Source organism: Sebastes fasciatus, chromosome 15 (assembly GCF_043250625.1).
Source record: "Sebastes fasciatus isolate fSebFas1 chromosome 15, fSebFas1.pri, whole genome shotgun sequence".
Classification (NCBI taxonomy): Eukaryota; Metazoa; Chordata; class Actinopteri; order Perciformes; family Sebastidae; genus Sebastes; species Sebastes fasciatus.
Window position 1 is genome coordinate 13,056,059 of NC_133809.1, and position 27,436 is coordinate 13,083,494.

The window sequence follows — 27,436 nt, forward strand, 5'->3', positions numbered from 1 at the left end:
ATCGGCTAATATAATAATAAATAAAAATAAACTTTATTTTGAGCACCTTTCCAAACATAGTTACAGTGCTTTACATAAGTAAAAATAGTGCAAACATCAAGATAAAAAACAATACAGAAAAAAAAACATAGGGCAAAATAAGATGTTGAACATAAGACTTTTGTACAAAAAGTCAACAATAATGAAATTTAAACAAGGGATTGCTATAAAAATATATGTTTTAATATAATATGAGTTCCTATTAAGACGTGTGGTTAACTTACACCAGGGGTCAGCAACCTGCGGCTTTGGAGCCACGTGTGGCTCTTTAGCCTCTCTCCAGTGGCTCCCTGTGGATTTAAAAAAAAAATTGTGGAAATGAATAACTGTTTTTTTGTTTACATTTTCATTTTTATTTATCATTGTTGTAGGTCTATGGTACGACAGTACGACAGAGTATTAGGGCCACATTGATGAAAAATAAATAAATCTGAGATTTGCGAGAATAAAGCCATAATATTACTATATATAGTAATAGTAATTTTACGTGTTGTTTTCTTTTTTTCTCTTAAACTTATGACTTTATTCTCGTCATATTACGACTTTTCCTCGTAAAGTTATGAATTTATTCTCATAATATTACGACTTTTTTCTTGTATAGTTATGACTTTATTTTTGTAATATTACATCTTTTTTTCTCGTAAAGTTGTGACTTTATTCTCCTAATATTACAACTTTTTTTCTCGTAAAGTTATGACTTTATTCTCGTAATATTACGACTTTTTTTCTCGTAAAGTTATGACTTTATTCTCGTAATATTACGACTTTTTTTCTCGTAAAATTATGACTTTATTCTCGTAATATTACGACTTTTTTCTCATAAAGTTATGACTTTATTCTCGCAATATTCCGACTTTCTTTCTCGAAAAGTTATAACTTTTTTCTCGTAATATTACAACTTTTGTTTCTCGTTGAGTTATAACTTTATTTTTCTTCTTTTATTCGACTTTTTTTCTTATGATATTATGACTTTATTCTGGAAATCTCAGATTTTCCCCCCTCAACGTGGCCCTAAAACTCCATAGTACATTTGCTCTTTGGCCCTCACTGCATTAGACTTATATACTATATACTTAGACTATAAACTGTGTTACCTTCATCACAATGATCAAATGTTTTGACAGATTTTTTTTTTTGCCTAAAATGTCTCTTTTGATAGTAAAGGCTGCTGACCCCTGACTTATACATTTGTTATTTGACTTTCAAGGACTTCCTGTAATAAATCAGCAACGGAACCAAAAGTTACGGTAGTCGTTGTTTCCTGAGGGGTCGGTTTCGTTGCTACGCCTCACCGTCACATCTCACATGAATGGAAAGATATCAGCTGTAAAAGCCTTTGACTTTAGGAATGGAAACTGGATTTCATAGTTAACATTTTTAGTCTGTAACTGTCTATTTAACGCGGGAACGTTGTTCCCTTTATTCACCTTTATCGTGCTGTGTGTTTGTTTAGTGTTTAGAGAGAGGAAGCTAAGTGGAAGCTAACTAGCTGCTAGCCTAAAACTACCAGTCAGGCTAGGTAACGTTCACATTACTGTTAGCCTGCAAAGCTAGCACTGCTCCATCAACAACATTGACCAACAACAACAAAGCATGGAGGTGATTGAGAGTATACTAGAGCTGCCGGTGGAGAAGCAGATCTTTTATGCTGTTTTGGGGTTTTCCTGGACGGTGTATCTATGGGAGGCTTACCTTTCTTACAGACAGGTGAGTTCATCATGTGTAAGCTTCAAAATCAAAGTTCAAGCTTCCTAGATACATGTGTTTCTCCAGGGAAAAAGACCTGAAATTCATTCATTAAAGAAGCTTAGGTAACTGAAAATGTTCTTGCAAACTAAAGAGTAATAGTTTTTACCTTTCTGGTATGACAGCATTTACATAACAGCCATCCTAACCCTCTTTGAGTATATTCTGTGCTATGTTTACTGTGTGTTAGGGATCTAAGTCTGGTGTTTAGTTCTTGTGGCCACTGTATTTTTTTTTTTCTCTGTGTTTGTGTTTAAAAGCATAATACAAATATTGTTGGGTACATAACAGCCATGTTTACACATGAACAAATGGTAACTAGTGTATTGCAAGGTATGTTTACTTTGTGTAACTGTAACATTTCTTCTTTATAAAGTTCTTGAAGAACTTTATATTTCACCTCAGTATATATTAAATACATTACAATACAGTAAACGTTGAAACAAGTATAAAGCCCTATACTTTCATAGTTGTGCAATGACATCTTTTCTTAGGCTTGTTTGGTAAAGACACAATGAAATGGCATCTTTTTGGAGAGGTTGTCTGAGTTGGGTGTATTTCCCCTAGAAACAGGATGTTGTGGCAGAACATAAAGCAGGCTGAATAAATGTATGTTAATAATGTAATTTTATTTGACAGAATGAACAGAGAGGCAAGGACAAGTACAGTTTGATGAAGTCAAAATAAAAAGGCATTATTTATTTGTATTTTGCTCAAAGTTGCTACTTTGTTGATAAGTAATTTTAGAGGGAGATAAATCCCAAAACAAATGAACCCATCAAAGCAACTAGGTAACTCCAAACAATGTGATAGTGTATGTTGGTAAATTAGAGTTAAATAGGATACACAACTAGAATAAATGTGTGCTCTCTGGAGCGTACACCTGGACAAAATAAACCCCAAAATATTAAGAGTAAAATCCTTTAATTATTTGTTTGGTAAGGTAATTTAACCATTGTTTTTCTCATGATGTCCGATATTTGTCTGAAATTTGTAGCATGCACTACCAGTATAAATTAACTTATATATAACATTGGTGGTGCTGATTTTTCCCCTTCACAGAGGAGGATATACAGATCAACAACACATGTGCCACAAGAACTCGGGAAGATCATGGATTCTGAAACATTCGAGAAGTCGCGTCTTTATCAGCTGGATAAAAGCAACTTCAGCTTTTGGTCTGGACTCTATTCTGAGACTGAAGGGACGGTAAGACAACCAGTAAATTAAAAGCCATAGATTGCTTGACAAAAAAAACAAAACATGCTTTCACAATCAGTCTAGATACTAATTATGTTTCATGCCACTTCAAATGGACATAGAATGGGACAGACCTGTATCGGAGTATGACTCCAAGATTGTTTATGTGAAAGGGGTATTGTTTATGTTACCATGAATTTTCAGTTTAACGTAGTCGTTAATTTATGTTTATGTTTAATTTTTATAAGTAAAGGGTTTATGTTTTTCTCAAAACTTTTAGTTGATCCTGCTCCTGGGTGGAATCCCATTTTTGTGGGGCGTTGCTGGCTCCTTGATGATTCGCATAGGACTTGGTACAGACTACGAGATCACCCAGTCGCTCGTGTTCCTGACGCTCGCCACCCTGTTCAGTGCCTTTACTGGACTTCCCTGGAGTGTGTACAACACATTTGTCATTGAGGAGAAGCATGGCTTTAACCAGCAGGTACACTGACTGAACAGCACTCACACTCTGTAGGCCTGAAATGTGGCTGTTTGTAGCTTCCTTCCTCAGGAAGAACAGCAGCTGTGATACGCTTGATTTCATGACAGTTATAGTAGATTGCAACAAACGTGTATTAAGAGATGTGTCACCTTCTTATGCGCTCCAAAGCTGCATCGGAAGTAGCGTGTGTATTTTGACAAAACAATGGCTATTCAGATGGACATCAAAGACTAAATAATGCTGCAGGACTTTTCACTGTAAAAGCTTGTCTACATTAGAATCTAACTGATATGAATTCAAGCAGACCACAGCAGATTTCTCTGCGAACTAAACTTCAAAACATTTTACAGCCACATCTTTAGTCTAGTGTGACTATGTGATACTTAAAAGATCACCAATTTAAGACCACTGTTAGTCACGCATACAAATCCACACAGATCTTTTTCTATCATCCATTATTGTCTTTTTTGATATGAATGTCTTGTGCTCCTCTCAGACATTGGGGTTCTTCTTCAAGGATGCTGTGAAGAAGTTTATTGTGACCCAGTGTATCCTGCTCCCTGTCACCTCGCTGCTCCTGTATATCATCAAGATTGGGGGAGACTACTTTTTCATCTATGCCTGGCTCTTCACCCTCGCTGTCTCTCTGGTTAGCGCTGCATTCACCCTTTCAACTGTTAAACAATTAGTTAACTTGTAGAAAAGGCATCTTTGTGTAATATAGGAATGTGTAGTTTGGTTGGTAATTAGGGAGTTAATCATAATGCTCTCCTGTTCCCCTGTGCTCTCAGGTACTTGTCACGATCTACGCTGACTACATTGCTCCCCTGTTTGACAAGTTCACTCCTCTGCCAGAAGGAGAGCTGAAGACAGACATTGAGGATATGGCCAAGAGTATAAGCTTCCCCCTCACCAAGGTTTATGTAGTTGAAGGTAAAGTAATACTACTTAATCAATCAATAATCATAGTTTCATGTTCTTGTTTGACATCTAGTCATCATCACATTATGAATATATGTTTTTTTAAGATATATTGAGTATTTCAACAGGGTTGTTGTAGATACACCACTCTTAGATCCATCCATTGTCTTGGATGTTTTCCATGTTTCCAGGTTCAAAACGTTCGTCACACAGCAATGCGTATTTCTACGGGTTCTTCAAGAACAAACGCATTGTGCTGTTTGACACTCTGCTGGAAGACTACTCGCCTCTCAACAAGTCTGGAGAGCCGCAGCCCGAGCAGCCAGAGAGAGATGATGCATCCAGCGACTCAAAAGCCAAGCCAAAGGTCACATAGCCATACATTTTATTCAGAGAAGTTCTTATTGCAGTCGTAAACAACAGGGTTCCTTACAGTCCTTGAAAGGGTTTTTGTGGCACTTTGATTATTGGGAATATGGGAATTTCCCTTGACAGTACTTGATGAATTTGTAAAAGAGCACCCAAACTAATCAACATGTATCGTCTCTCTGGACTTCTCTATCCATAAGTATCCTTTAATAGTTAGGGCCATATTTTCCCTCAAATTTAACACATTTTTATTTCTTGAATCTGACAAAAAATGCTTTGAAAGTGATTGATAAGTCCTTGTATTTAAAGTAATTTAAAGTGTCAGAACAACTAGTCCAAGAAGACCTTTTTCAAACTGGCTGTTGTAGGGATCCCTGTTTACCCGGCTGTCATGCAATTGTTTTTGTGTTGTCTTTCTGTGTTATTCAAGTGTTGTTCCCTTACAAATGCGTTTACAGAACAAGAAACAAGGATGCAACAACCCAGAGATCCTTGCAGTCCTTGGTCATGAGCTTGGCCACTGGAAGCTCGGCCACACTGTCAAGAATATCGTCATCAGTCAGGTGATTCGTTTTCTCCATAGTTTTTCTCTCAACGTCTGCACCAAAACAAAGCAACAAGTCGGCCTGATGATCAAATGCATGTAGCTGTAAGTTGATATGCAAATAACATCTGCTGACTCTGTTCTTTCTGCAGATGAATTCCTTCCTGTGCTTCTCCCTGTTTGCTGTTCTGATTGGGCGTAAGGAGCTGTTTGTAGCTTTTGGCTTCAATGACAGCCAACCCACATTAATAGGCTTGATGATTATCTTCCAGTTCATCTTCTCCCCGTACAATGAGGTGAGTACGGGATTGATAAATATTGTTTCTGTCAGCCTTTGAGCTGTTAGGTGTTTACATTATTTCACTACAGACATCCTCACATTCAGATTTCTCTATATTTTGTCTTTGCAGCTGCTGTCCTTCTGTCTGACAGTCCTGAGTCGCAGGTTTGAGTTCCAGGCAGATGCTTTTGCACGCGCCATGGGCAAAGCCTCCGAGCTCTACTCTGCCCTCATCAAGCTCAATAAGGACAACCTGGGCTTCCCCGTGGCCGACTGGTTGTTCTCCATGTGGCATTATTCCCACCCTCCCCTCCTGGAGCGCCTCAGAGCACTGGGCAGCGTCAAGCAGGACTGACGGGGCTGGAAGGGGGAGGAGCGACCGCTGCCTCCTCCAAAGGGCCTCCGCAGACCGCTCCTGGCCCTGTGATTCTCCCTGGTCTTTTTCTACCTATCTACCCCTCCTCCTCTTGTTTTATCTTGTTTTAGTCATTTCTCTACTTGTCATACTTTCCATTTTGTTCCCTTTGAAACTTTGTTTTAAACGAAACCAAAACATATCAGCACAAGCCAGCCTAAAGTCTCCGCTCTTTCTCTAGAGACACCTGATATGCACTTGCTGAGAGCATTACATCTGGGCAATGTGTGTTTAGCAAAAGCTATTGTCAGAGCACAGGTCACATTTTTCCGATTGGCCCGGAAGTTTAGTTTTTGAAATTATTTCATGAACTAGATTATTACTTTTCCTTTTTAAAATAAAAAACAAAATTTTACTTACAGAATTATGAGTTTCTGTTGCGATGCCTTCATGACATCCAACTGTTAAAGTCATAAGAGTATTTTTTTAAGCGTATAAGGTGGTTAATCCTGCAGTATACTGAGTTTTATTTATTTAACATGATGGACAACTTCAAACATACTCGTGACAATGCTTTATGCAGATACACAGGCCAGAATTGGATTTGTCTCTCAAGTGCAACTGTTGCTTCTTTAGAAACATCACCAGGTAAGCTCAAGGGTAAAAACGTTAATTTAGTCATCAACTCAAATTCTCAGTTTAGCAAGAGGAACTTGCACAGTGGGAAAAAAAATGTGAGTGCCTCTAATTATCTGTTTTTGTTCAGATAATGGACGCATTATGAACAGAGCAGTGCAGAAAATTTCATTTGAATTTAGGTTAGACTTTTCATTTTTTACATGCATTGGGGGGATCTTGTTTTATTTTTCTAGAGCACTTGCTTGCCGACAAGGTTCCAACCATATCTGTACATATGTAACTTTAATGAGTAGAGTAATGGCGTATGATGTGAATTGTGAAAAAAAATGTTGAATGTGGTTTGAAATTTTAAGTTGATGCTGTGTCTCTTAGTTTCTTCTCTTGGTTTTGGGCCGGAGTGAGCCCGGAGTTGCCTGGCAAGCAAAGTATTTATAGGGGGACTTGGGGAAGGGGGTCTGCGAGGTTCCTCTCACCACATAAGCCAGTGTCTGGTTTGTTCAGCGAGGGAAATGTGTACACTCTTTGCTGCATTGAATAAAATCCTTCAAAGCATTCCTTATGGTTTCATTTTTTTAAATACAGTTATAGAAATAAAAAGTAACCTTGTGTTTCTAAGCAAGACAGAGCAGGGCTACATCCTTTATAAGATAAGATAAGATATAAGATAAGATAAGATATTCCTTTATTAGTCCCGCAGTGGGGAAATTTGCAGTGTACAGCAGCAAAGGGGATAGTGCAATAAAACAAGATGCATCAGCTAACACAGTAAAAAAAAGGGCTAAACAAAGTGTAACAAAATATGAACCATTTAAATAGAAGGAAGTATTAAAAAAAGGAGCAGTATATACAGTATTGACAATATTTCAATTATTCAGGTCTTACTAAGAACTTTCAGTTATACGCTATGGTGTGTTTTAGTTAAATGCAATAATTCTGTGATATGGCATATCATTTTTTATTTTTTTGCATAATTTATGCCACTTGTGTGCATTTACAACTGGACTGAAATTATCTTCAATTAATTCATTGCAGCGTTCTAATATTTTACAAGCTTTTTCCCCCCACAACAGTAAATAGTTTGTGACAGTTGTTCAAACAGAAATGTAGACAAAGAGGAAAAAGCGGCCAGGGGTAAGTTCCAGACATAATGTTTTATAAACCGTTACATTTAATAATTGGAATATATCTGAATATAATTTTCCTAAAAAAAAAGAAAGACCTGACATGAAGTAGGATGCATGTGTGTGCCCATGTAAATGATATTACTATATATTTGCGCTCCAACCCCCTCCACCTCCCTCCCTTTTTATTTTCTATTAACTTATTTGTCAATTTAATTTATTATTACTCTCGTATTTTTGTATTATTATTGGGGGTTTTTTCTATGTGAGTTTTTTTTTGTTTGTTTTGAATTTTAACTCTATTATTTCTTTTTATTATTATTATTATTATTATTATTATTATTTATTTATTTTCTTAATTTAATTTCAATTTTGAATGTTGAAGTTGTTTTCTCTAGTGTACTTAATGAGTTTGTCTATAAGCTCATCTACTTAAAAATTGGCTTATAAACTATTGTAAATAAGAACTGTAAATTGCATATATGAAGAAAACAATCTTGGAAAAAGGGAAAAACAAATTATTAAAAAAAAGAGAAAATAAATTTAAAAAAAAGTAAACATCAACGTGACGTCATGACGTAAAGAACGTGCGGTATCACGCTCCATTTTTTCAGACAATACTATTTAACAAAAAAAAGGGGGATGCGGTGTTTTCCTTACACTTATATTTTTGTTATGTTTTGTATTAATACAAAATTTGATAGCGTACAGTATATATTAATATATGAATTGTTATCTCCCTCTGTTTCCTTTTAGTTAGAACAACGTGATGCTGCTGTCATCACCCCCTGTCTGGTTAATAATGGCTCCGTCCAGTGGCGTATTTTGAGCACAAGGACATGTTCCTCCTGTCAGTGTTGTTTTCGCATGTGAACCAAACATGGCGAGGTTTTTGAGGCCTAACATCAGGACTTTTGTCACCTCACAGCTGAGAATGGCATCCGACCAGGTAATATACGTCCTGGAAACACATCACTTCATATAACTCAACAGTTATACTGCTGTGTGTGACTCATTTAACATGAATTAGCCTACATCATTGACAAGTATCTGATAGGGAACCAACTATTGTTGACATGATTTGAGGTCAGGTGACTTTTGTAGTAATGTAGCTTTAGGGATGGATTTGCAATAGTGGATTCATTTTAATTAAATCAAGTTTTGTCTAAATAAAAAAAAAAAAAAACAGTAGTTGCATGTTAAACCACTTTATTTATTCAGACATAATTACAGTTCTATGAATAGGTTTTGTCCTCTGAGGTTTTGTTTGCATTGTTGCTATACAAACAGTTTCTGGGCTGTTCCTCAAACACCTCTATTATCACCATGCAAACAAAGAATCTTTTTTCAAAACTGATTCTTGACCTTCAGAATAGGGTCATTTATTTTCATAGAGTCTAATGACTACCTTAATATCCCATAGACATGTATTAACAACATAACAAAACCCAAGAAAGAAATTAACATTGAAAAATTGTGTAATTTGAAGCTCTTAAAATAAAGTCTACAGAGCAAAGCCTTAAGATTCAAGATTCAAGCCCTTTTATTTTCATTGTGTAGTACAACGAAATTAGATTGTGACAATACCATAGGTGCTAATGAAAAGATAATACAATAAAAAAGAGAGTGCAATATAAATATAAAAGATAATACAATATAAAATATAAAAAATACAATATGTATTTTGATGAGATGACAGTTTTGCCAGATTATTGCACAAAGTGTCCTTCAGATAATTATATAATTATTGCACAAAATCATATCATTATTGCACAGAGTGATCAGCATATGTTATTGCACATATCCGTAACAGTAGAATGTATATACTAAACATTTTCCCCCGCCCTGTCTCAGCTGGGTGAGCTGGGTAAAGGTGCAGGAAAAGGCGGTGGCGGTGGAGGGTCCATCAGAGAGGCAGGTGGAGCCATGGGGAAGAAGCAGGCCGCTGAGGAGGAGATGTACTTCAAGTATGCATTTCTTTCTTTTACAGCAAACAAATGTGGACTGAGAGTGTTATCAATCATTGACCCAAACCGTATAAGTTTCTTTCTATTGTGATCCTCTCTTTCAACTCCCTTTCTTTTCTCACTGTTTATCATTTCGCTCCTCTGTTGTCACCCACCACTTTATCTGTGCATGTGCACATAAGGCGTAAGGAGCAGGAGCAGCTGGCCTCTTTGAAGCAGCATCACCAGGAGGAAATCGACCACCACAAAAAGGAGATTGAACGTCTGCAACGTGAGATCGACCGCCACAAGGGAAAGATCAGGAAGCTGAAGCACGACGACTGAAGGAAGCCCTCTGGAAAAAAAGTTTCAGTTTTCTCACCGCCCCAGCCAAACAGCTTTAATAATTACTCAGATTGCTGCATGCACTGAGTCACCGGGACATTCATGAATGTATGGTTGATTGTTCTGTATATGCACGAGATATTAAAACCATTCATAAAATGATTGTTTCCATGGCATGCTGTGGCACAAGTTGTACAACTTTTCCAACCCTTTCCCCTGTTTTGTGGTTGGTGTTGGTACAGTATGTTGCAGGCAAACACCAAAAGTGGAAACATCTAAATATATGTAAAGCTTCACATGGCAACATCAATTTATCTTCTTGTGTGATGTATAAATAAATTTGTAATGTAAATGGCATTGGAAGCTCTATCTTTTAGTGCTGTAACGATTAGTTGATCAACAGAAAATTCAATGATTTTGATAATCAATTAATCGTCTAAGTAATTTATTACCAAACAACTAATTTCAACTTCTCAAATGTGAGGATTTGCTGCTTTTTACTGGTTTATGTTGATTCTCATTTAATATCTTTAAGGTTTTGGACTGCGAGCAGTCTGAAGACACCATGTTGGAGTCTGGGAACTTGTGATTAACATTTTTCACAATTTCATACACATTTCATAAACAATCGGATTAATCGTAAGAATAATTGGTATATTAACTGATAAAGTGAATAATCATTAGTTGCAACCCTTATATATTTAATATGACAACATAAAATATTACCTGAGAAGGTATTTGGCCATTAATGTTAATGTGACATGAATTATTGTAAAAATATATATTAAAAAATACACACACATATATATATATATATAATTACTGACATTGGGAATATTTAGGAATATGCACCATATTCTGACACACAGCCCTGCATATATGTGTGTGTATTTTTTGTATATATATACATATATATAAAGAAATACACACATATATATATATATATATATATATAAAATAAGTAACATATTACCTGAGGAGGTATTTGGTCATTAATCTTAATGTGACATGAATTATTGTAAAAATATATATAAAAAAATACACACACACACACACATATATATATAATATGTATATATAATATTATATATAATATTTAGGAATATGCACCATATTCTGACACTCAGCCCTGCTGGGTTTAAATCTGACAAAATTCAGGACAGTCGAAAATCTAAATGATCAATTGGGAATCAAGAAAGCATCAATTTATTAGAAAATACACATATAGTATAACGTTTATCTACAATGAACTAAACCTCTCCCTCGCCTCCAGACAACGGCGGCGATATAACATTTAGTGCACACACTTTCCACGAAGAAGAAATCAAAAATCGTCACTTCCGCCCGCCCCTGCCTTTTAGCCCGGGCAGCCCCGTGTGTCTTTCTTTTCGCACATCATGGCGGACCGGTTCAATAAGGTGTGCAGCTGCTGCGGAATCATTTTCTACTTTTCTGCTATTTAGTGGAAGTTTATTCCGGTGTTTTGTGGTTAATTATCGGGGGATAACTACGGGAAATGTTGTTGTACTTTTTGTTTTGTCCTTTGTTACTCTAAAGACTTGATTTATAAGACTTTTGAGTCGGCTAGCTGAGGACATGCCTTCATCGTGGCCGTCAGCATGCTAGCTTATACTTATGTCGTGATTATGTGTAGGTCTGGGTAACATACGCGCTAATGTAGTACTTTAATAGGTGTACTTAAACATCAGGGTGTTATACTGTAACTCTTATCCGGGCTAACTTATCGTATTTATAGTGAATGTGTCGTCATGCTCTGATGTTGATGCTAAGCTAACGTTATGTCCTAGTTCCATGTGGCAGTTCTTACAACCCTCATGGAGGCAACTGCGTTTCTCAAAGCTCAATGAACGTTTAAATGTGCAATTACTGCTTAAGAGTTGTGTAGGAGTCTGTGTAAAATGTGATTAGCAAGGTATTGACTTAAATCTGAAGCACCCATCTGATTTAGTTTAACATTACCATGCAAGTTAATAGGAAAGTGATTTTTAGTCAAATATTAATGGCACTATCCCCCTCTTATTCAATCCTGCAGGTTCTGCTGATTGATGGCAGGGGCCACCTTCTTGGGCGGCTTGCTGCCCTTGTGGCTAAACAGGTTCTGCTGGGTAAGTATTTTACATTTTTAGGTGTGATATATGAATGCTGTCTGCTAAAATTCACTATTCAAAGCAGCACAGTATTCTCAGAAGCTGCTGGGTTGCCTCAGTCTGTCGATGATGATGAATTATCAGTTTTACTTGAGTTTAACGACCATGAGAAAACTCACATGCACTACCATCTGAGACAGATTGTCATCCTTTAATGACGAGGTTGGCGGTTCGATCCTCTCCCTGAGCGAGGCATTGAACTCCCAAGTGCTCTCAAGCAGTCCATTTCTCTTAAAATGCTTAAGATGGGTTAAATGCAGTTGTACATTTCATGTATATAAACACTAAACTATTGTCTTAATCTTTTAGGACACAAAGTGGTCGTGGTGAGATGTGAAGGCATCAACATTTCCGGCAACTTCTACCGCAACAAGCGTAAGTAGGGTATATATCTGTTTAAGTTTCTTTCATTGTGCTTCCTACATACTTGTTGTCAGTGATGTTTTACTACATTTGTTCGAGTTTCAATGACCATGAGACTATCTACATGCACTACCATCTGAGACATCAGCGTTGCACACTAAAGTAATGTCTACCACTGCGTAGTGCCTTGAAGTATTTGTAACTCAGTTCTGTTTTATGTGCCCCTCTACAGTGAAGTACCTGGCTTTCCTGCGTAAGAGGATGAACACCAACCCCTCTCGTGGACCGTACCACTTCAGAGCTCCCAGCAGGATCTTCTGGAGGACTGTCAGAGGTGAGAATGCGACACTAGTCTGGACATGAAATTATTTCAAGACTGACGAAAGATTCTTACACTGAAGAATATCACAGCATTTACTGTGAAAGAAATGGATATACAGTGTAAATGTAAATTGAGGAGTTCACAATCACTTAAATTAGTAGATTGTACTCAAATGTAATTTGCTGAGCTCTGTTCAAGTAGAGAAAATATGCTTTCAAGTGTAGGCTGCATGTGGAACGCGCATTAGATTTAGCTTGATACATGAGCTATTTATTTCTTAAAGGACAAGTGCGTTTTTGCGTTGGCCACCGAAGCAATCCTACACGCTTGGCACACGGGAGAAGTTGTAATCTACAACCTCACTGTTGGATATCGCCAGATCCTACAGACTGTTGCTTTTAAGTAACCTAAAAAGTGTCTGATGCCCTAGTCTAGTCCTTAAACTACAAATCATAAGAAACCCAACAAAGATCGAGTGTAAAGTGTCATCTTTGCGTTATTTTGATCCAGCACAAGTTGTTCCTTGCTTGACAGTGATGAATACTATACCGAAACTGATCATCTTGATGAGACAACTTTCGGATCTGATTGCTGAGTTGAGTATGGATAAACATTTGTGCTTGGACAAAAAAATTTGATACAGCTGTAAGGTTCAGGTTACTTTATTTGTACCCATAGGTAAATTTGGTTTGGAGTAAAAGTATGCTGTTGCTATTTGAAAATGTATTAACTTACAAGTATTCTCTCTTTTAACCAGGCATGCTGCCCCATAAAACCAAGAGAGGACAGGCTGCTCTGGACAGGCTGAAGGTGTTCGACGGTATCCCCCCACCCTATGACAAGGTGATGAATCTCAGTTAACAACAAAGGGCCACATTATATCCTGTTTGGCCCATACATGGTTAACTCTGCTGTCTGTGATGTTAAACATTACCCTTAACAACCTTGTTTGAAAAGTGACATGTGAAAAGAAATATGTCTGAGACATGCTGTCCTATCAATGTTTAGATGTGCCGTTTTCTTCTTTATCTGATTTTGACTTTGGTTCCACAGAGGAAGCGCATGGTGGTTCCAGCTGCACTTAAGATTGTGCGTCTTAAACCCACTCGCAAGGTGAGTCTCAAATATTTGATTAAGAGCTAACTAAATTAGATTTTAAGGGTGACACTCTTGACTTAAATTGTAGAGCTTACTTGGCTTTAGAATTTGCAATGTGGACAAGCTCAAATTAATGCTTCAGTTTACCTGCCACAACAGTTCTTGACAATGAAGAGAAATTTATCCCGAAGCTGATCATCTATTGATGAGCCAAACTTTCGGATCTGATTCCTGAGTTGAGTCTAAAGTTGTGCCTTAAATTGAAGCTTTAATATTAACATTTTAAATGCAATATCAAAAGAACATTGTTTTTTTTAGTGGGGAATATTTATTCCCTACACTTTTAGGAAAAATATCTGCTGTAGTAACTTTAGACTTGCGAGTGATGTACCGTGAAACATGTTGACTTTGATATTTCTTTTCTCAGTTCGCCCTCCTTGGGCGGCTCGCACATGAGGTCGGCTGGAAGTACCAGGCTATCACAGCCACCCTGGAGGTGAAGAGAAAGGAGAAGGCGAAGCTCCGCTACGGCAAGAAAAAGACACTGATCAAGCTGACGAAGCTGGCCGAAAAGAACGTTGAGAGCAAGATTGCAAAATATACAGACGTTCTGAAACAATTTGGAGTCCTTGTCTGAGCTCGTTGTCTCTGGCCAATAAAGATAAATAAATGTTTATAGAAAGTGTAATGACTTTTTTTTTTTATAATTCCTCAAGGCTGAAAATTGCACTTCAGTGAATTCATTAGTGATATGCATTCTAATGGTAACGAATATGAATCAAATCTTGCAGTATGGCGTGGGGACACTGCAGTATAAGCAGATGCAATTCACATGTGACCTGGGCCTGTGATTTTTTTAAATGTGGTTGCAGATTTGATTTATATTTAAGAAATTTATATTCGACTGAGGGAGTTGTCATGCAATTCGTATATACAGCATTTATGATATGCATTTATAGGTTTTTGAATAATTTGCAGTAATGCACACCCTTACATTTGAGACCCTGCAGCACTTAGTCATAGAAGCAAAAGCAGTGACCATCTTGCATGTAATTGGAAAAACTATTACAGAGGGAAGATCTGAATAGGCAAGAAAAACCCTGCACAGAATATTTTATTCCTGCTCTCCTGGCAAACTAAAGAATTGGTTTATTATATAAACTGGAGGCATTTGTTCCTCAGAAGCCTGACTGAAACCGTACATGAGAAGTGTGGAAGGACATTAGTGTGAACAATTGTTTCAGACATGGGAAGGTTTAAATATGTTCTTCAGAAAGTCAATTATTCACTGTACGGTGAAGTCGACAAGTTTCTATATTATATGGAAATGATTGCCAACTGTAATAAAATGTCATAATTGAATCTTAATTGACCATCTCGGTGGTCTCAAAGGAGTAACCATATATGAGGGAGGGACAGTTTATAGAAATTGTATCTACTTTTATCTGCTATGTTTCCTTTTCATCCCTCTTTTTTTCTTCATCTTAATATTTGCCATCTGGCCCATCCAGCTTTCCACTTGTTCACCATCTGCTACAGCTGTAGTGAAACATGAGAATAATAATTATGGGAGTTGTTCAATGTAACTTTTTTCTCCGCTTCTGTAGTAATTATAAGGTTACTGCACTATTTTATTGTTTTATTCTACGGATGACAACACATGTAAAGACAGTTGACAAGATTATAACGACACCACCGTGGCATTCACTAATTTCCTTTAGTCACAACTCAAGGGAACTGAAGAGTTTTAGCAAAACCAGGTGCAGTGTTGAACTGAAGTTACTGTTCCTGCAGTTGAACCTTTCTACCAGCAGAGAGCAGTGTTACACTTAACTTCATGTGGTGGGATCAATTGTAGAAACTCTTTTCAAAGTAATCAAAATAAAATGAAGATGAACTCAAGTGAATCGAGTGTTTTATAGTTTGCTTCCCAAAGAGGTAAATTAAAGAAATTAATACTGGTTAGTGTTTTTCTCCTGCACTGAAGGGTTAAGGCAAAAAAAGAAGATACTGACTACTGACTTATCTTTGACAAAAAAAATACTTTTGAAATACTTGTAGTACAATATGATGCAATCTTTCAAGAACCTACTTAAAAGGAATTTGAGTAAAATAACACTAAACACAATCCTGATGAATAAGTCTTTATAAATGTTTAACTATATGTACAATAGTAAAGGATTACCCTCCAGGAAATACATTTGATCACACTCAACAGGTTATTGGATTATTTAAAAGAGTAATTTACCCCTTTAGCTGCCCTTTTCTAGTGAAACTACTGAATCTCCTGTGAAGGAATGGGCTGCTCTCTGTGCCCTTATGAACAGTTTTCTGTATCTCCTCTACTTAAAATAGGACAGACTCTGAGGTCATTACAAACCAAGTCATTCCCTCTTTTTACTGGTGCTCCAAAACGAGCTGGTGAGAGATGATTGACAAATTGCTAATGAACATTATTGCGCATCAGTCATGGATCCACTTAATCACATCTGCATTGGCCCGTGGGCTTTTACATGACAGCATTCACTAAACATGTTTACTGAATTAACTCAGCAGAGGACCTTTGTAATGAACTGTGTATAGGGCACAGATTCCCAATCCTTCTGCCTTGTAATCCCAGTGATTTTTGTTTCTCACAGTGTTTCATTTGAAGGATTTTTAGATTTTAAGAAGTAACACAGTATCACAAGAAACACAAGAAAATTCTTCGAAAACTCAGACATCTTTATCCTTTTAATTGTAAATGGACTTGCATTCATATAGCGCCTTTCTAGTCTTCTGACCACTCAAAGCGCTTTCCACTACATGTCAGCATTCACACATTCATACACTGATGGCGGATGCTGCCAACCTGCCCATCAGGATCTAATCTATATGCTCATTATGACAACTGATTCACACACCAAGCCTTCGGGTTCAGTATCTTGCCCAAGGACATTTCGACACGTGTGCTATAGGAGCCGGCTATCGATCAACCGATCTTCCAATTAGTAGACGACCCGCTCCACCTCTGAGCCACAGATCATCTCGTGATTGATCTTTGGACCCCTTGAAAGGTCCAATATGAGTGATGCCTGGTGTTGATGTTTCATTTATGATGTCTATCTTTGACCAGTGGTTCTCAACCTATAGGGGAACTCTCCACAGGGTCAAAACATGAGTAATGCGACAGGAGAGAAAAAAATGTAGTCTTGCTGCACAAATTTATATAGATCTTTCCACTAATGTTTGCTTTTTTAGGGATGGCAATGTCGGTCTACCACTTTGGTCCAGACTGACAACGACTGGATGGACAGTCTTGCAACTCTAGCAGTTTTGATGGTCCCCTCTCATCAAAATCATAGACTGTATATAAAGATGGACAACATGACAGCAATTGAAGCAAAGCATCTTGATCGCCCCCTGGTGGCTGGCTGCAGTATAGGTCATAAATCCTGCCCCCTCCATGTTAGCGGATGGGACATGGGCTAAATTAAAAAGTCAAAGTACATGTAAAATTTTTCCCAAAGTTAGTTTCTGTCATTTTAGATAGTTCCTATCAAGCTGATTTATGTTCAAGTGTTTTTCTGATAAGTTTGGTTTTAATTAGTTATTTGATGCCGGGGGGTCATGATTGGCAGCTGTTAGTCTCTCTCGTTGACAAGCTACGGCCGGGCTCGGCTCGTGATCGGTTCGGGCGGGTGACCTCGATACCACAGCTCCACAACCCCATCGCTTCTGCGTAGACTCTGGCTCCAAATGACGTCAAAATCTCAAGATGGCAGCTCCCTTATTCGGGCTATTTTGGCTTCACTTATGTACAGTGGGAGGAAGTGGAGAGGCGTCGTCCATCTTCATATGCAGTCTATGGTAAAAATGATTGTTGAGACCCGCGTTGACTATTAATCTGCGTATGCTGATGTTGTCCCAACTAGCTCTGATTTTTTCGATAACCTGTATTCTGAGGTCGCCTCCGCACTTTCCCTTTTCCCTTTTCCCTCTTAATCTCACTTTAGCATAATAGAACATGTGTGAAGACTTTTTTAATACATCAGATCATGACACCTTCAGGCCCAGCATGTGTCTATTTGCTGAAGTTGGACATCCTTCAACAAAAATCTCTCCACGCACCTGCCTCGGCACTTCCTCCAAGCATCTTGTGACTTCTTAAAGTGATTAGTTGCACAAGTGTGGGCATTGTGTTTGTCATATGGCATTTCTCATTTTGAGTGACTCCAACTGAGGCAAAACGTTGGTTATCCTTGTGATTAAAGCGTATGATGTATGTAGGATTTCTTGTATTAGCCTAAAGCTGGCAACACATCCCATACTTTCTATGTTTGTCTCCTCTCGCTGTCTCATACGTATACTATAAACACACACGCCCTCCCTAAAAGCGGGCCCACCGAGGATCAGGCGGGAGGCCAATCTGACGCCTGTCTAGCAGCGTTAAGGAGGGTCTCCAGCAAACAGATGGAGGAATCTCTGTGACGGTTCCAAAAATGAGATTTTTGGATGATGCTTGCGGTAGATCGCTCTCTAATCACACAATCTGAGACAGATTGAAAAACCGTGATTGTTTGAAACTGCTCCCGCGGGCCCAGCCTATTATGGGCTCCATCAATTATCAGCTAGAGAGACATTCTCCAGCTCCTCTTCCTTCCTCCTTTGACTGGCTGCTGTTTGGTGTTCAGTTTCAGAATGGGAGCGCTCATCTGTGAGGGAGCTATAACATGGGAGTCTTATAAATGGATGAGATTTAAAGCCGACTTGAAACTTGAAGGACATATAAAGTATAATGATACTGCAACTACTGTGCATATGAGCGAGTAGCTCTATTTGTCAGAACACCAGGTGTTCTGACAAATACCGCTACCGCTCAGAATGACCTACCAACATGATGTGCGAATGTGCAGTGCATTTCAAAGGCGAAAAAAAATATATATTCTAGAGGACACGCCCATAATTTTAGGACATTTATAGAGTGCTACAGGAATGAGTCCTAAAACCCGGAAATGAGTTCGCATTTCAGCACTTCTGGTTCCCTCGTCTGGAAGTCAATGGGTTTTTAGTTAAATGCCTGAAATAAGGTCTGTGGTTAACAAAAGCTTAAGAGATTTTAATGTTTTATTCTACAACATAAAATACATCAATACATTTGTGAATATTGAAGCCTTTATGTGTCTTAAATAAGGCTGTTTCTAACAAGTGGCTAAATGAGACTACTGAACGTAGTTACCCCGACTCGTCCTTCCTCTATAGCCTCGTTGTGTTTATACTCACGTTCATGCGACCGTAGTGTAGTTAGTTTATAGCCTAACGTTAGCTTTTTACTTCTGGCGATTGCATTTACACTTTAAAAATCATAAAAGTGGTGGAGATTATCTTGCTGAACAAAACATGTAAGTATCATAAATGTGTGTTTACCATGGAGCTTTTTTCCTGCAATAATCCAAAACCCAATGGAAACATCCCATCTGCTTTTTGTCGAGGGAAGCAGGGCGATGCTAACTTCCTGGTTGGCCTACAAAAATACGTCATCCCTGGAGCACACTATTCTGTGATTCGAATCACGACACTAAGTGTCTAATTATGCGGACTCACTATAATGTGCGGGACACTGTCTTGCAGAAAAGTAAATCAAATGTAAATGTGTTATTTTGGATAATCAAGTAGAAGTAGGCTACACGTCAAACCACCAAAACTATATGTACTGATTTCCAAACAAAAACTAATGACTTTAAAGTCTTCTTAAGCCCATTAACCTTTATTTGGCTGCTCTTGTTGCAGTGACACACCTGAGAGATTATACCACCGTCATCAGATGCAGCCCATCACGGTGTGCGCATTCAAAAACACACAGCGTGTGAGTAATGAGGACGATAAAAAGGCTTTCCCATATGCCAGCATGAGCTGATTAGTTTTTTAAGCTTTTATTTGATGTTTCAGTAATGTCTCATTTCTACTGAGTCTGTCTCAAGCTTATGCTGCTGAGTTATTATTGAACCAAAGATAGCTTTAAAATCAGATTAGCAAAGAGGAGCACGTCAGGGTGCACCATTTCAATAACCTATCTCATTTATTCATGATGAAAACGTGCAAAATTTTGGCATGTGGGTCTTTACAGAAGTGCCACGGACTCCCCTCTTTGAACAGTTAGAGTAAAGTTTTTTCCAGTCTCTGCTGATGTCACCCTTGAATGGGAACAGATTTATTAAGTCTCAAAGGCTGGCTTTGAGAAAGAATAAGAAAAAGATAAAGAGCAAGAGAAAAAGATAGTCAGAGTTTGGTCAAACGTATAATACCTAAGAGAAAAATCTGAAAAAACGTGGACTTGACTGAGAAGCAAAGTGCAAGTATCCATAAATCAGTAAAACAAAGACTGCTGTAAGAATTGAATTTAAGTCCTATTTGTCCACAGATAGACCGGCCACTATACACAGATTAATAGTTGTCATTCTTCTCCTCAGAATGGTGTCCTGACAATTCATACACTTTATATATGCTGTTGATGTACCGTAAATGCCTCGTTCTGCTTTCCCAGAGACAGAGAATGACCCTCATGTGTCACTGAGGTACGGCCCTTTGTCATTTTCTCATCTTTAGCCTTGATGTGATGGTGATGAATCGTGATATCTAAAGTGTCTATGATATTTCTTTGTTGTTATGTTGCACTCTTCACAAATAATACAACACCTTAGAGAAATAATCTGACTTCCATAATGGTGATTCCTACTTTTTTCCGTCTTCTTCTTTTTTTTTTTTTTTAACAAATTACATTTGAATTGATTTTAAAGGTCTTATTGATAACATTTATGTAGACATTTTTTTTTTTTAAATACATCCACAGAGCTTTTAGAAAGGTGCCGAATAAACGTATGGCTTTTCCTGAAAAAACATTATGATTTTGAATTAATAAAATTAATGTTTTGGTTATCTTATAACCTTTTTATTTATTATAACCTTTTTAGTTGCCTTAAAATGTCTTATTCAGTGTTCGGTTGTACTTAACTCCACCCTCTTGTGACACTTCTGGTTGCAAAGAACCAAGATGGCGACAGCCAAAATGCAGAACTCGAGGCTTCAAAACGGTAGTCCACAAACCAAAGGGTGACGTCACGGTGACTACGTCCACTTCTTATATACAGTCTATGATAGTGCAACATACTGTATATTCATCATTTCTAGTTTTTCAAACTACTGAGTTCTACAGTCTTTACACACCCTACATACATACCATACCCTCTGGCAACTGCAGAAGAACTCCAGTGGAGAATCACTGTTCAATAATATATGTATTCGCAAACATATGCACATACATATGAGAAAAATGTGAAAACGGAGATTGCTTATCTCTGCAATATAGACACACATTTGTCAGCCCAGATGGCAGGTCATAAGTACTTTTCAAAAAACCTTTTTACATGATGTATGCGCTAGGTGCGCAGCGCTGTAATGCATTTTTATAAACACGAGATGCAGTAGGGTGTGACCCTGCCTTGTTTATATTCACTGACCTCTGAGAGTAATTGAAATGATTTAGAGTGACAGCGGTGCAACTTGATTCATTCAGTCATGCCGAAGTCATTATATCCATTTACTGACAAGAGCAGCTGTAAAATACAGACAAGAGAGACGGCGGCGGTGAGAGACTGTCATTGGGCTCGCAGCGGAGGCACAAATTGGATTCAGAAAATTGAGATCCGGGAAGAGAGAACGACCAATCACAGAAACCTTTATCAAGTTCATTGTAATGAAGCACCGCTGACGGTAGCGCGCACACACAATGCAAACATTCACAAAAGCTCATAACACAAAGACAAGAAGGGAGACTTTGTGAAAGGTGTCATTTCCATTTTTCTGTGTGCACCAAAGTGTCCTTGAACAAAATGAAACCCTTCAGTAGCTGCAGATGGTCGACCAGCGCTAGACATGCACAAACGTCTCATGGGAAAGCGTGAAGAAAACAAATCCATAATTACACTGCGTGTAAGACACAATCCCTTTCTCTCTGCTGCGTGTAAATTAACTGTCAACAGGTTAACACTGTTGGGGGTCCGTGGCCTCATACATTACTTGCAATGTGCTTATAATGATCTCAAGGGCAACAGTGTCTCTTGTAACCACTTTACAAAAAGGTGAATGTGACAGAAAAGCATGGAAACATGGAAAACAACACAAGTGGACATCAACACAAGGTCCATTTAGTAGCTGTTTTGAAGCTTCATTAACAAGCAGCAGCCCTCAGGCGGGTCAGTTATCAGGCTACAAACTCCTGCTCTGCAACCAGATATTGATGAAACCTACAAGATTAGAAATCATATAATAATAAATAAAATTCTAGTTGAGATCCAAAGTTTCCAAAGATGCCCAATATGTCAGCCTGAATTTAGGGGAAATGTGTATAAATGCACAAGACATCTAGAATATCTCCATTTGATGAAATGGTGCATGCATAAAAGAAACATGGATCCTTGGGTTTGAATATTTCACAACGTATAAACATCACGTTCAGTGAAGAGCTGCAACAAGATGATACACAATATATGTGAAATACTGTCCCACAGAGTGGAATAAGTCGATTTTAACATCAGTAAAACAGGAAGACGAGGTTGTTAAGGTATTTGCTAAGGGGTTTAAGAGCTTTGTGTCTAGAAGGTAACACGAAAATTGCAAAAACGTGCAAAAACTCTTGTGAGACTCCATGCCTGACGACCTATCCTAACCTTAACCATCTTGCGAGAGTTCTCCAAATTACGGGTTACCTTGTAGACACGACCCTAAAAGTTTAAGAGACTGAAAGTCAATTTTTCACCTTCAAAACAACAAACAAAAATCTCACCAAAAGGTCAATTTTGTAGCTTTTCTGGACCTGTCACATCACACAATCTTCCTCAGCAGAGGTGAGATTGTCTTGTCAAATACTGGTCCAAGGTCAAGAATGAAATAATTAATTAACCACATTTTATTCTCTTGAATCGCACATACATAAGTTTTGTCTAATAATCATATTTAAATCTTTATAGTATAGTCTTAACTTTAATTTTAAGTACTAATCATTGTGCATCAGAAGAGCCTACAAATCTCGAACTGCATAAAGTGAAATTGTCTCCAATTCTTCGATGAAGTAAAATACTTCTATTTCCAGTAATACTACTCTTTGATTGTGGCGTGTTTAGATGTGATGATTGACTCTTGACTTTGGGCGTGAAACAACTCTGAAATTTGAAACACATGATCATCTTGGAGTACGGGAACATCATGAGAGAAACGGTGTTGCATATACAGTATATACGGTGTGTAGCCTCATATATTTCAACAGAGTGATCTGGAGTGATCGGACTGAATGACTCCCGTGTGATTGTTTCCTCCAACAGCTTGAATGCATCCTTTGGCTTTCTTTGAATGTAAACCCATTATGATTGTGGAAAAAGTGGAAATATAAGTTATTATACTATATTACTTTTTTCCATTGCTCAAGGCTGCAGCTTTTGTTCTGCTTATTCCAGGTTATGGAACTGTTCACCCCACACAAATAGCAGCTTTGTGAAGTTTACAATGTATAGTCGTTTTCACAGAGATATTGATTCACTTCGCTGGTAATTTCTAAAGTCTTTAGTGCTATTCATCTACTGTCACACTAATAATTGTCAGCTATTGGCTATCTTTGCTTTTCTGTACTTGTGTTTATGTCTACCTCCATAGAAAGTGTCCTTGGGCTTCTTGAAAGGTGCTATATAAATGCAATTTATAATAATAATAATTATTATTATTAGTGTTAATTGTGTTTATCAGTTACTTGAATGCAGTCTTCCTCTTCTTCACCATTAAATATGGTCCTTTATTTAAAGCAATTTAGCAGCTTTTTTATTGTTGATTCAGATTCAGACAACTTTATTGATCCCAAGAAGGGCAATTCAATTCACAGCTTACCCCATCCCAAACACACACAGACAACATCCAGACAATCATCCAAAATGTAATGTCAATCACAGATCAGTAAAACTGACAAACAGAGGTCGGTAAAGGACAGCAGATAAGTTAATAAAATATAATAAATAGCAATAAAATAGATAAAAAGAGAAAACAAATAGATAACAAATAAACATTGTTACATGATTTATCATGTAAGGGAACTGTCAATAAAAGTCTCACATGAAATGACTACTGTCTGAGTTTAATAACCTGATAGCAGAAGGAATAAAAGAGTTGGAGTAACGGTTAGTTCTCCTCAGAGGTGCCTGATAACGGCGACCTGAAGGCATCAATGAGAACTCAGGAGACGGAGCATAAAGAGGTTGGCTGGTAATATTCTTAGCCCTCTTTACCACCTGATTCTCCCAGAGGGAACACAAGTCTCTTTGTTTGACTCCAGTAATCTTGGAGCAAACCTTAACAATGATATACAGGCTGTTTTTGTCCTTAATGGTTAAGCCACTGAACCAACAAATAAAAGAAAAGGTTAGAAGACTTTCGATAAAAGAACAATAAAAGTTAGTTAAGACCCTCTCACTGACATTAAAAGAGTTCAGCTTCCTCAACAAATAGATCCTCTGTTGACCTCTTTTGACGATAGACTCTGTATTGATATGAAACTTAAGTTTACGATCCTACACATCCATCCATCTTCAACCGCTTATCCGGGATCGGGTCGCGGGGGCAACAGCTCCAGCAGGGGACCCCAAACTTCCCTTTCCCGGGCCACATTAACCAGCTCTGACTGGGGGATCCCGAGGCGTTCCCAGGCCAGAGTAGAGATATAATCTCTCCATCTAGTCCTGGGTCTTCCCCGTGGTCTCCTCCCAGCTGGTCGTGCCTGGAACACCTCCCAAGGGAGGCGCCCAGGAGGCATCCTTGCTAGATGCCCGAACCACCTCAACTGGCTCCTTTCGACGCAAAGGAGCAAGGACTCTACTCCGAGTCCCTCACGGATGACTGAGCTTCTTACCCTATCTCTAAGGGAGACGCCAGCCACCCTCCTGAGGAAACCCATTTCGGCCGCTTGCACCCGCGACCTCGTTCTTTCGGTCATGACCCAACCCTCATGACCATAGGTGAGAGTAGGAACGAAGATTGAACGGTAGATCGAGAGCTTTGCCTTCCGGCTCAGCTCTCTTTTCGTCACAACGGTGCGGTAAAGCGAATGCAATACCGCCCCTGCTGCTCCGATTCTCCGACCAATCTCACGTTCCATCGTCCCCTCACTCGCGAACAAGACCCCGAGATACTTAAACTCCTTCACTTGGGGTAAGGACTCATTCCCTACCCGGAGTAGGCAAACCACCGGTTTCCTGCTGAGAACCATGGCCTCAGATTTAGAGGTGCTGATTCTCATCCCGACTGCGTCACACTCGGCTGCGAACCGATCCAGTGAGTGCTGGAGGTCGCAGACCGATGATGCCAACAGGACCACATCATCTGCAAAAAGCAGCGATGAGATCCTCAGCACACCGATCTGCAAACCCTCCTCCACCCGACTACGCCTCGATATCCTGTCCATGAATATCACGAACAGGATTGGTGACAAAGCGCAGCCCTGGCGGAGGCCAACCCCCACCGGAAACGAGTCCGACTTATTGCCGAGGATCCGAACACAGCTCTCGCTTTGGGCGTACAGGGATTGGATGGCCCTGAGAAGTGCCCCCCTCACCCCATACTCCCGCAGCACCCCCCACAGTATCTCCCGGGGGACCCGGTCATATGCCTTCTCCAAGTCCACAAAACACATGTAGACTGGATGGGCATACTCCCAGGACCCCTCCAGGATCCTTGCGAGAGTGAAAAGCTGGTCCGTTGTTCCACGGCCAGGACGGAATCCGCATTGTTCCTCTTCGATCTGAGGTTCGACTATCGGCCGAACCCTCCTTTCCAGCACCTTGGAGTAGACTTTACCAGGGAGGCTGAGCAGTGTGATACCCCTGTAATTGGCACACACTCTCTGGTCCCCCTTTTTGAAAAGGGGAACCACCACCCCGGTCTGCCACTCCTTAGGCACTGTCACCGACTTCCACGCGGTTGTTGAAGAGACGTGTCATCCAAGACAGCCCCTCCCCACCCAGAGCCTTCAGCATTTCTGGGCGGATCTCATCAACCCCCGGGGCTTTGCCACTGTGGAGTTGTTTGACTACCTCAGTGACTTCCACCAGGGTAATTGATGATGGTCCCCCATCAGCTTCCAGCTCTGCCTCTACCATAGAGGGCGTATTGGTCGGATTCAGAAGTTCCTCAAAGTGCTCCTTCCACCGCCCGATTACCTCCTCAGTTGAGGTCAACAGTGTCCCATCCTTACTGTACACAGCTTGGATGGTTCCCCGTTTCCCCCTCCTAAGGTGCCGGATGGTTTTCCAGAAGCACTTTGGTGCCGACCGAAAGTCCTTCTCCATGGCTGCTCCGAACTCCTCCCACACCCGCTGCTTTGCCTCCGTCACGGCAGTGGCTGCTGCTCTTCGGGCCCGTCGGTACCCTGCAACTGCCTCCAAGATATTTATACGACTCCACAATCTGAACATCTTCGCCGTGTATGACACTAGCTTCGTTTTCAGTCTTGTGTCTGAATTCAATGATCATTGCAACTCTAACTTGGGCATTACTGCCTTTTGTTGTCTCTTTATTGTAAATATGTTGACTATCACACACACATGTTGCAGCTGAGACATTTATCTGAAACTGAACTTGTCTAACTGTCTTGTTGGTTGTAGCTTTTTTTTTACACACTTTTTTATGATAACTGCTTCTGTTAATTGGCAGTATTTGTTATATGTCAGCTTTTTAGGAACGGAGATTTTATTTCCAGCTACAGCGCATTTGAGTAAACATCTTAATAGTTTCTTATGAAACAATTAGAGTTAAACTAAGAATTATTATTATTGGAGCAATGCAGTTGCATTACATAGTTCTTGCAGGTTGAATCAAAGAGTTGACCTTTGAGGAAAAGTATTAATAATGGACACGTTATCCTCTAGAATAGATCTGTTACGTAACCTTATTCATATTAAATGGGGGTTATACCCCAGGAAAGAATATATATCACAAGAAGCCGCGAGGGCAGATTTCCTTCTCTATCACAAATTAAAGAGACAGAACAGACAGAAACGCAAAGCAATATGACATACTGGAAGTACATTTTTGCTTTAGACAGAAAAACACGATGACACAAAGCTTCAGCCAACATTATATTAAGTCGCATACAGAGGCAAGAACAAAGACAAAAGAGAGGAGAGACGAGATCATTAATGAGAGGAGAATAATGAGGATGCAATAATAGGTACAAGGAACACATTTGTCAGTTCAGCAATATCGGTACAAGCAACAAAAAAAAAAGGAGAAAGAGGCCTGAATTGTGTCTGCATTCATTCTTCATCATTTGGCATCATTGATTTTTTTTTTTGGAGGGGGGTTCATGAGTTGCTCTGCAGCTCCATTGGTTATGCAACCTGATTTTCCATCGAAAGGTAAAGAGTAGTAACTAACTGTGCAGGATTATCAAAGTTGACGGAGAAAAGCTATTTTCAATATTG

The 27,436-nt window shown here is 38.9% G+C and overlaps 4 protein-coding genes and 4 non-coding genes across 8 annotated transcripts in view; 7 read left to right on the forward strand and 1 right to left on the reverse strand.

The window, feature by feature from the left end:
- The window catches only part of znf593 (zinc finger protein 593), a 70,455-nt gene that overhangs the window by 26,758 nt on the left and 16,261 nt on the right, over positions 1-27,436 (reverse strand). The window lies entirely within an intron of this gene.
- Positions 1,295-7,126, forward strand: zmpste24 (zinc metallopeptidase, STE24 homolog). Its single transcript, XM_074660426.1, has 9 exons — positions 1,295-1,746; positions 2,848-2,994; positions 3,266-3,469; positions 3,966-4,118; positions 4,261-4,402; positions 4,582-4,757; positions 5,218-5,322; positions 5,456-5,599; positions 5,714-7,126. Exons 1-9 carry the CDS (start codon positions 1,633-1,635, stop codon positions 5,936-5,938), a joined length of 1,410 nt encoding a protein of 469 aa, XP_074516527.1. The 5' UTR covers positions 1,295-1,632; the 3' UTR covers positions 5,939-7,126.
- atp5if1b (ATP synthase inhibitory factor subunit 1b) lies at positions 8,487-10,147 on the forward strand. Its single transcript, XM_074660623.1, has 3 exons — positions 8,487-8,647; positions 9,553-9,665; positions 9,848-10,147. Exons 1-3 carry the CDS (start codon positions 8,579-8,581, stop codon positions 9,987-9,989), a joined length of 324 nt encoding a protein of 107 aa, XP_074516724.1. The 5' UTR covers positions 8,487-8,578; the 3' UTR covers positions 9,990-10,147.
- On the forward strand, positions 11,323-14,628 carry rpl13a (ribosomal protein L13a). The gene is made up of 7 exons (XM_074609731.1): positions 11,323-11,407; positions 12,043-12,115; positions 12,467-12,532; positions 12,753-12,854; positions 13,600-13,685; positions 13,896-13,955; positions 14,368-14,628. Exons 1-7 carry the CDS (start codon positions 11,387-11,389, stop codon positions 14,575-14,577), a joined length of 618 nt encoding a protein of 205 aa, XP_074465832.1. The 5' UTR covers positions 11,323-11,386; the 3' UTR covers positions 14,578-14,628.
- Positions 12,217-12,298, forward strand: LOC141752067 (small nucleolar RNA Z195/SNORD33/SNORD32 family). Its single transcript, XR_012590169.1, has one exon. It is a non-coding gene; the product is annotated as a small nucleolar RNA Z195/SNORD33/SNORD32 family (small nucleolar RNA).
- On the forward strand, positions 12,587-12,666 carry LOC141752069 (small nucleolar RNA Z195/SNORD33/SNORD32 family). The gene has a single exon (XR_012590170.1). It is a non-coding gene; the product is annotated as a small nucleolar RNA Z195/SNORD33/SNORD32 family (small nucleolar RNA).
- On the forward strand, positions 13,371-13,440 carry LOC141752072 (small nucleolar RNA SNORD50). The gene has a single exon (XR_012590173.1). It is a non-coding gene; the product is annotated as a small nucleolar RNA SNORD50 (small nucleolar RNA).
- On the forward strand, positions 14,104-14,178 carry LOC141752071 (small nucleolar RNA SNORD50). Its single transcript, XR_012590172.1, has one exon. It is a non-coding gene; the product is annotated as a small nucleolar RNA SNORD50 (small nucleolar RNA).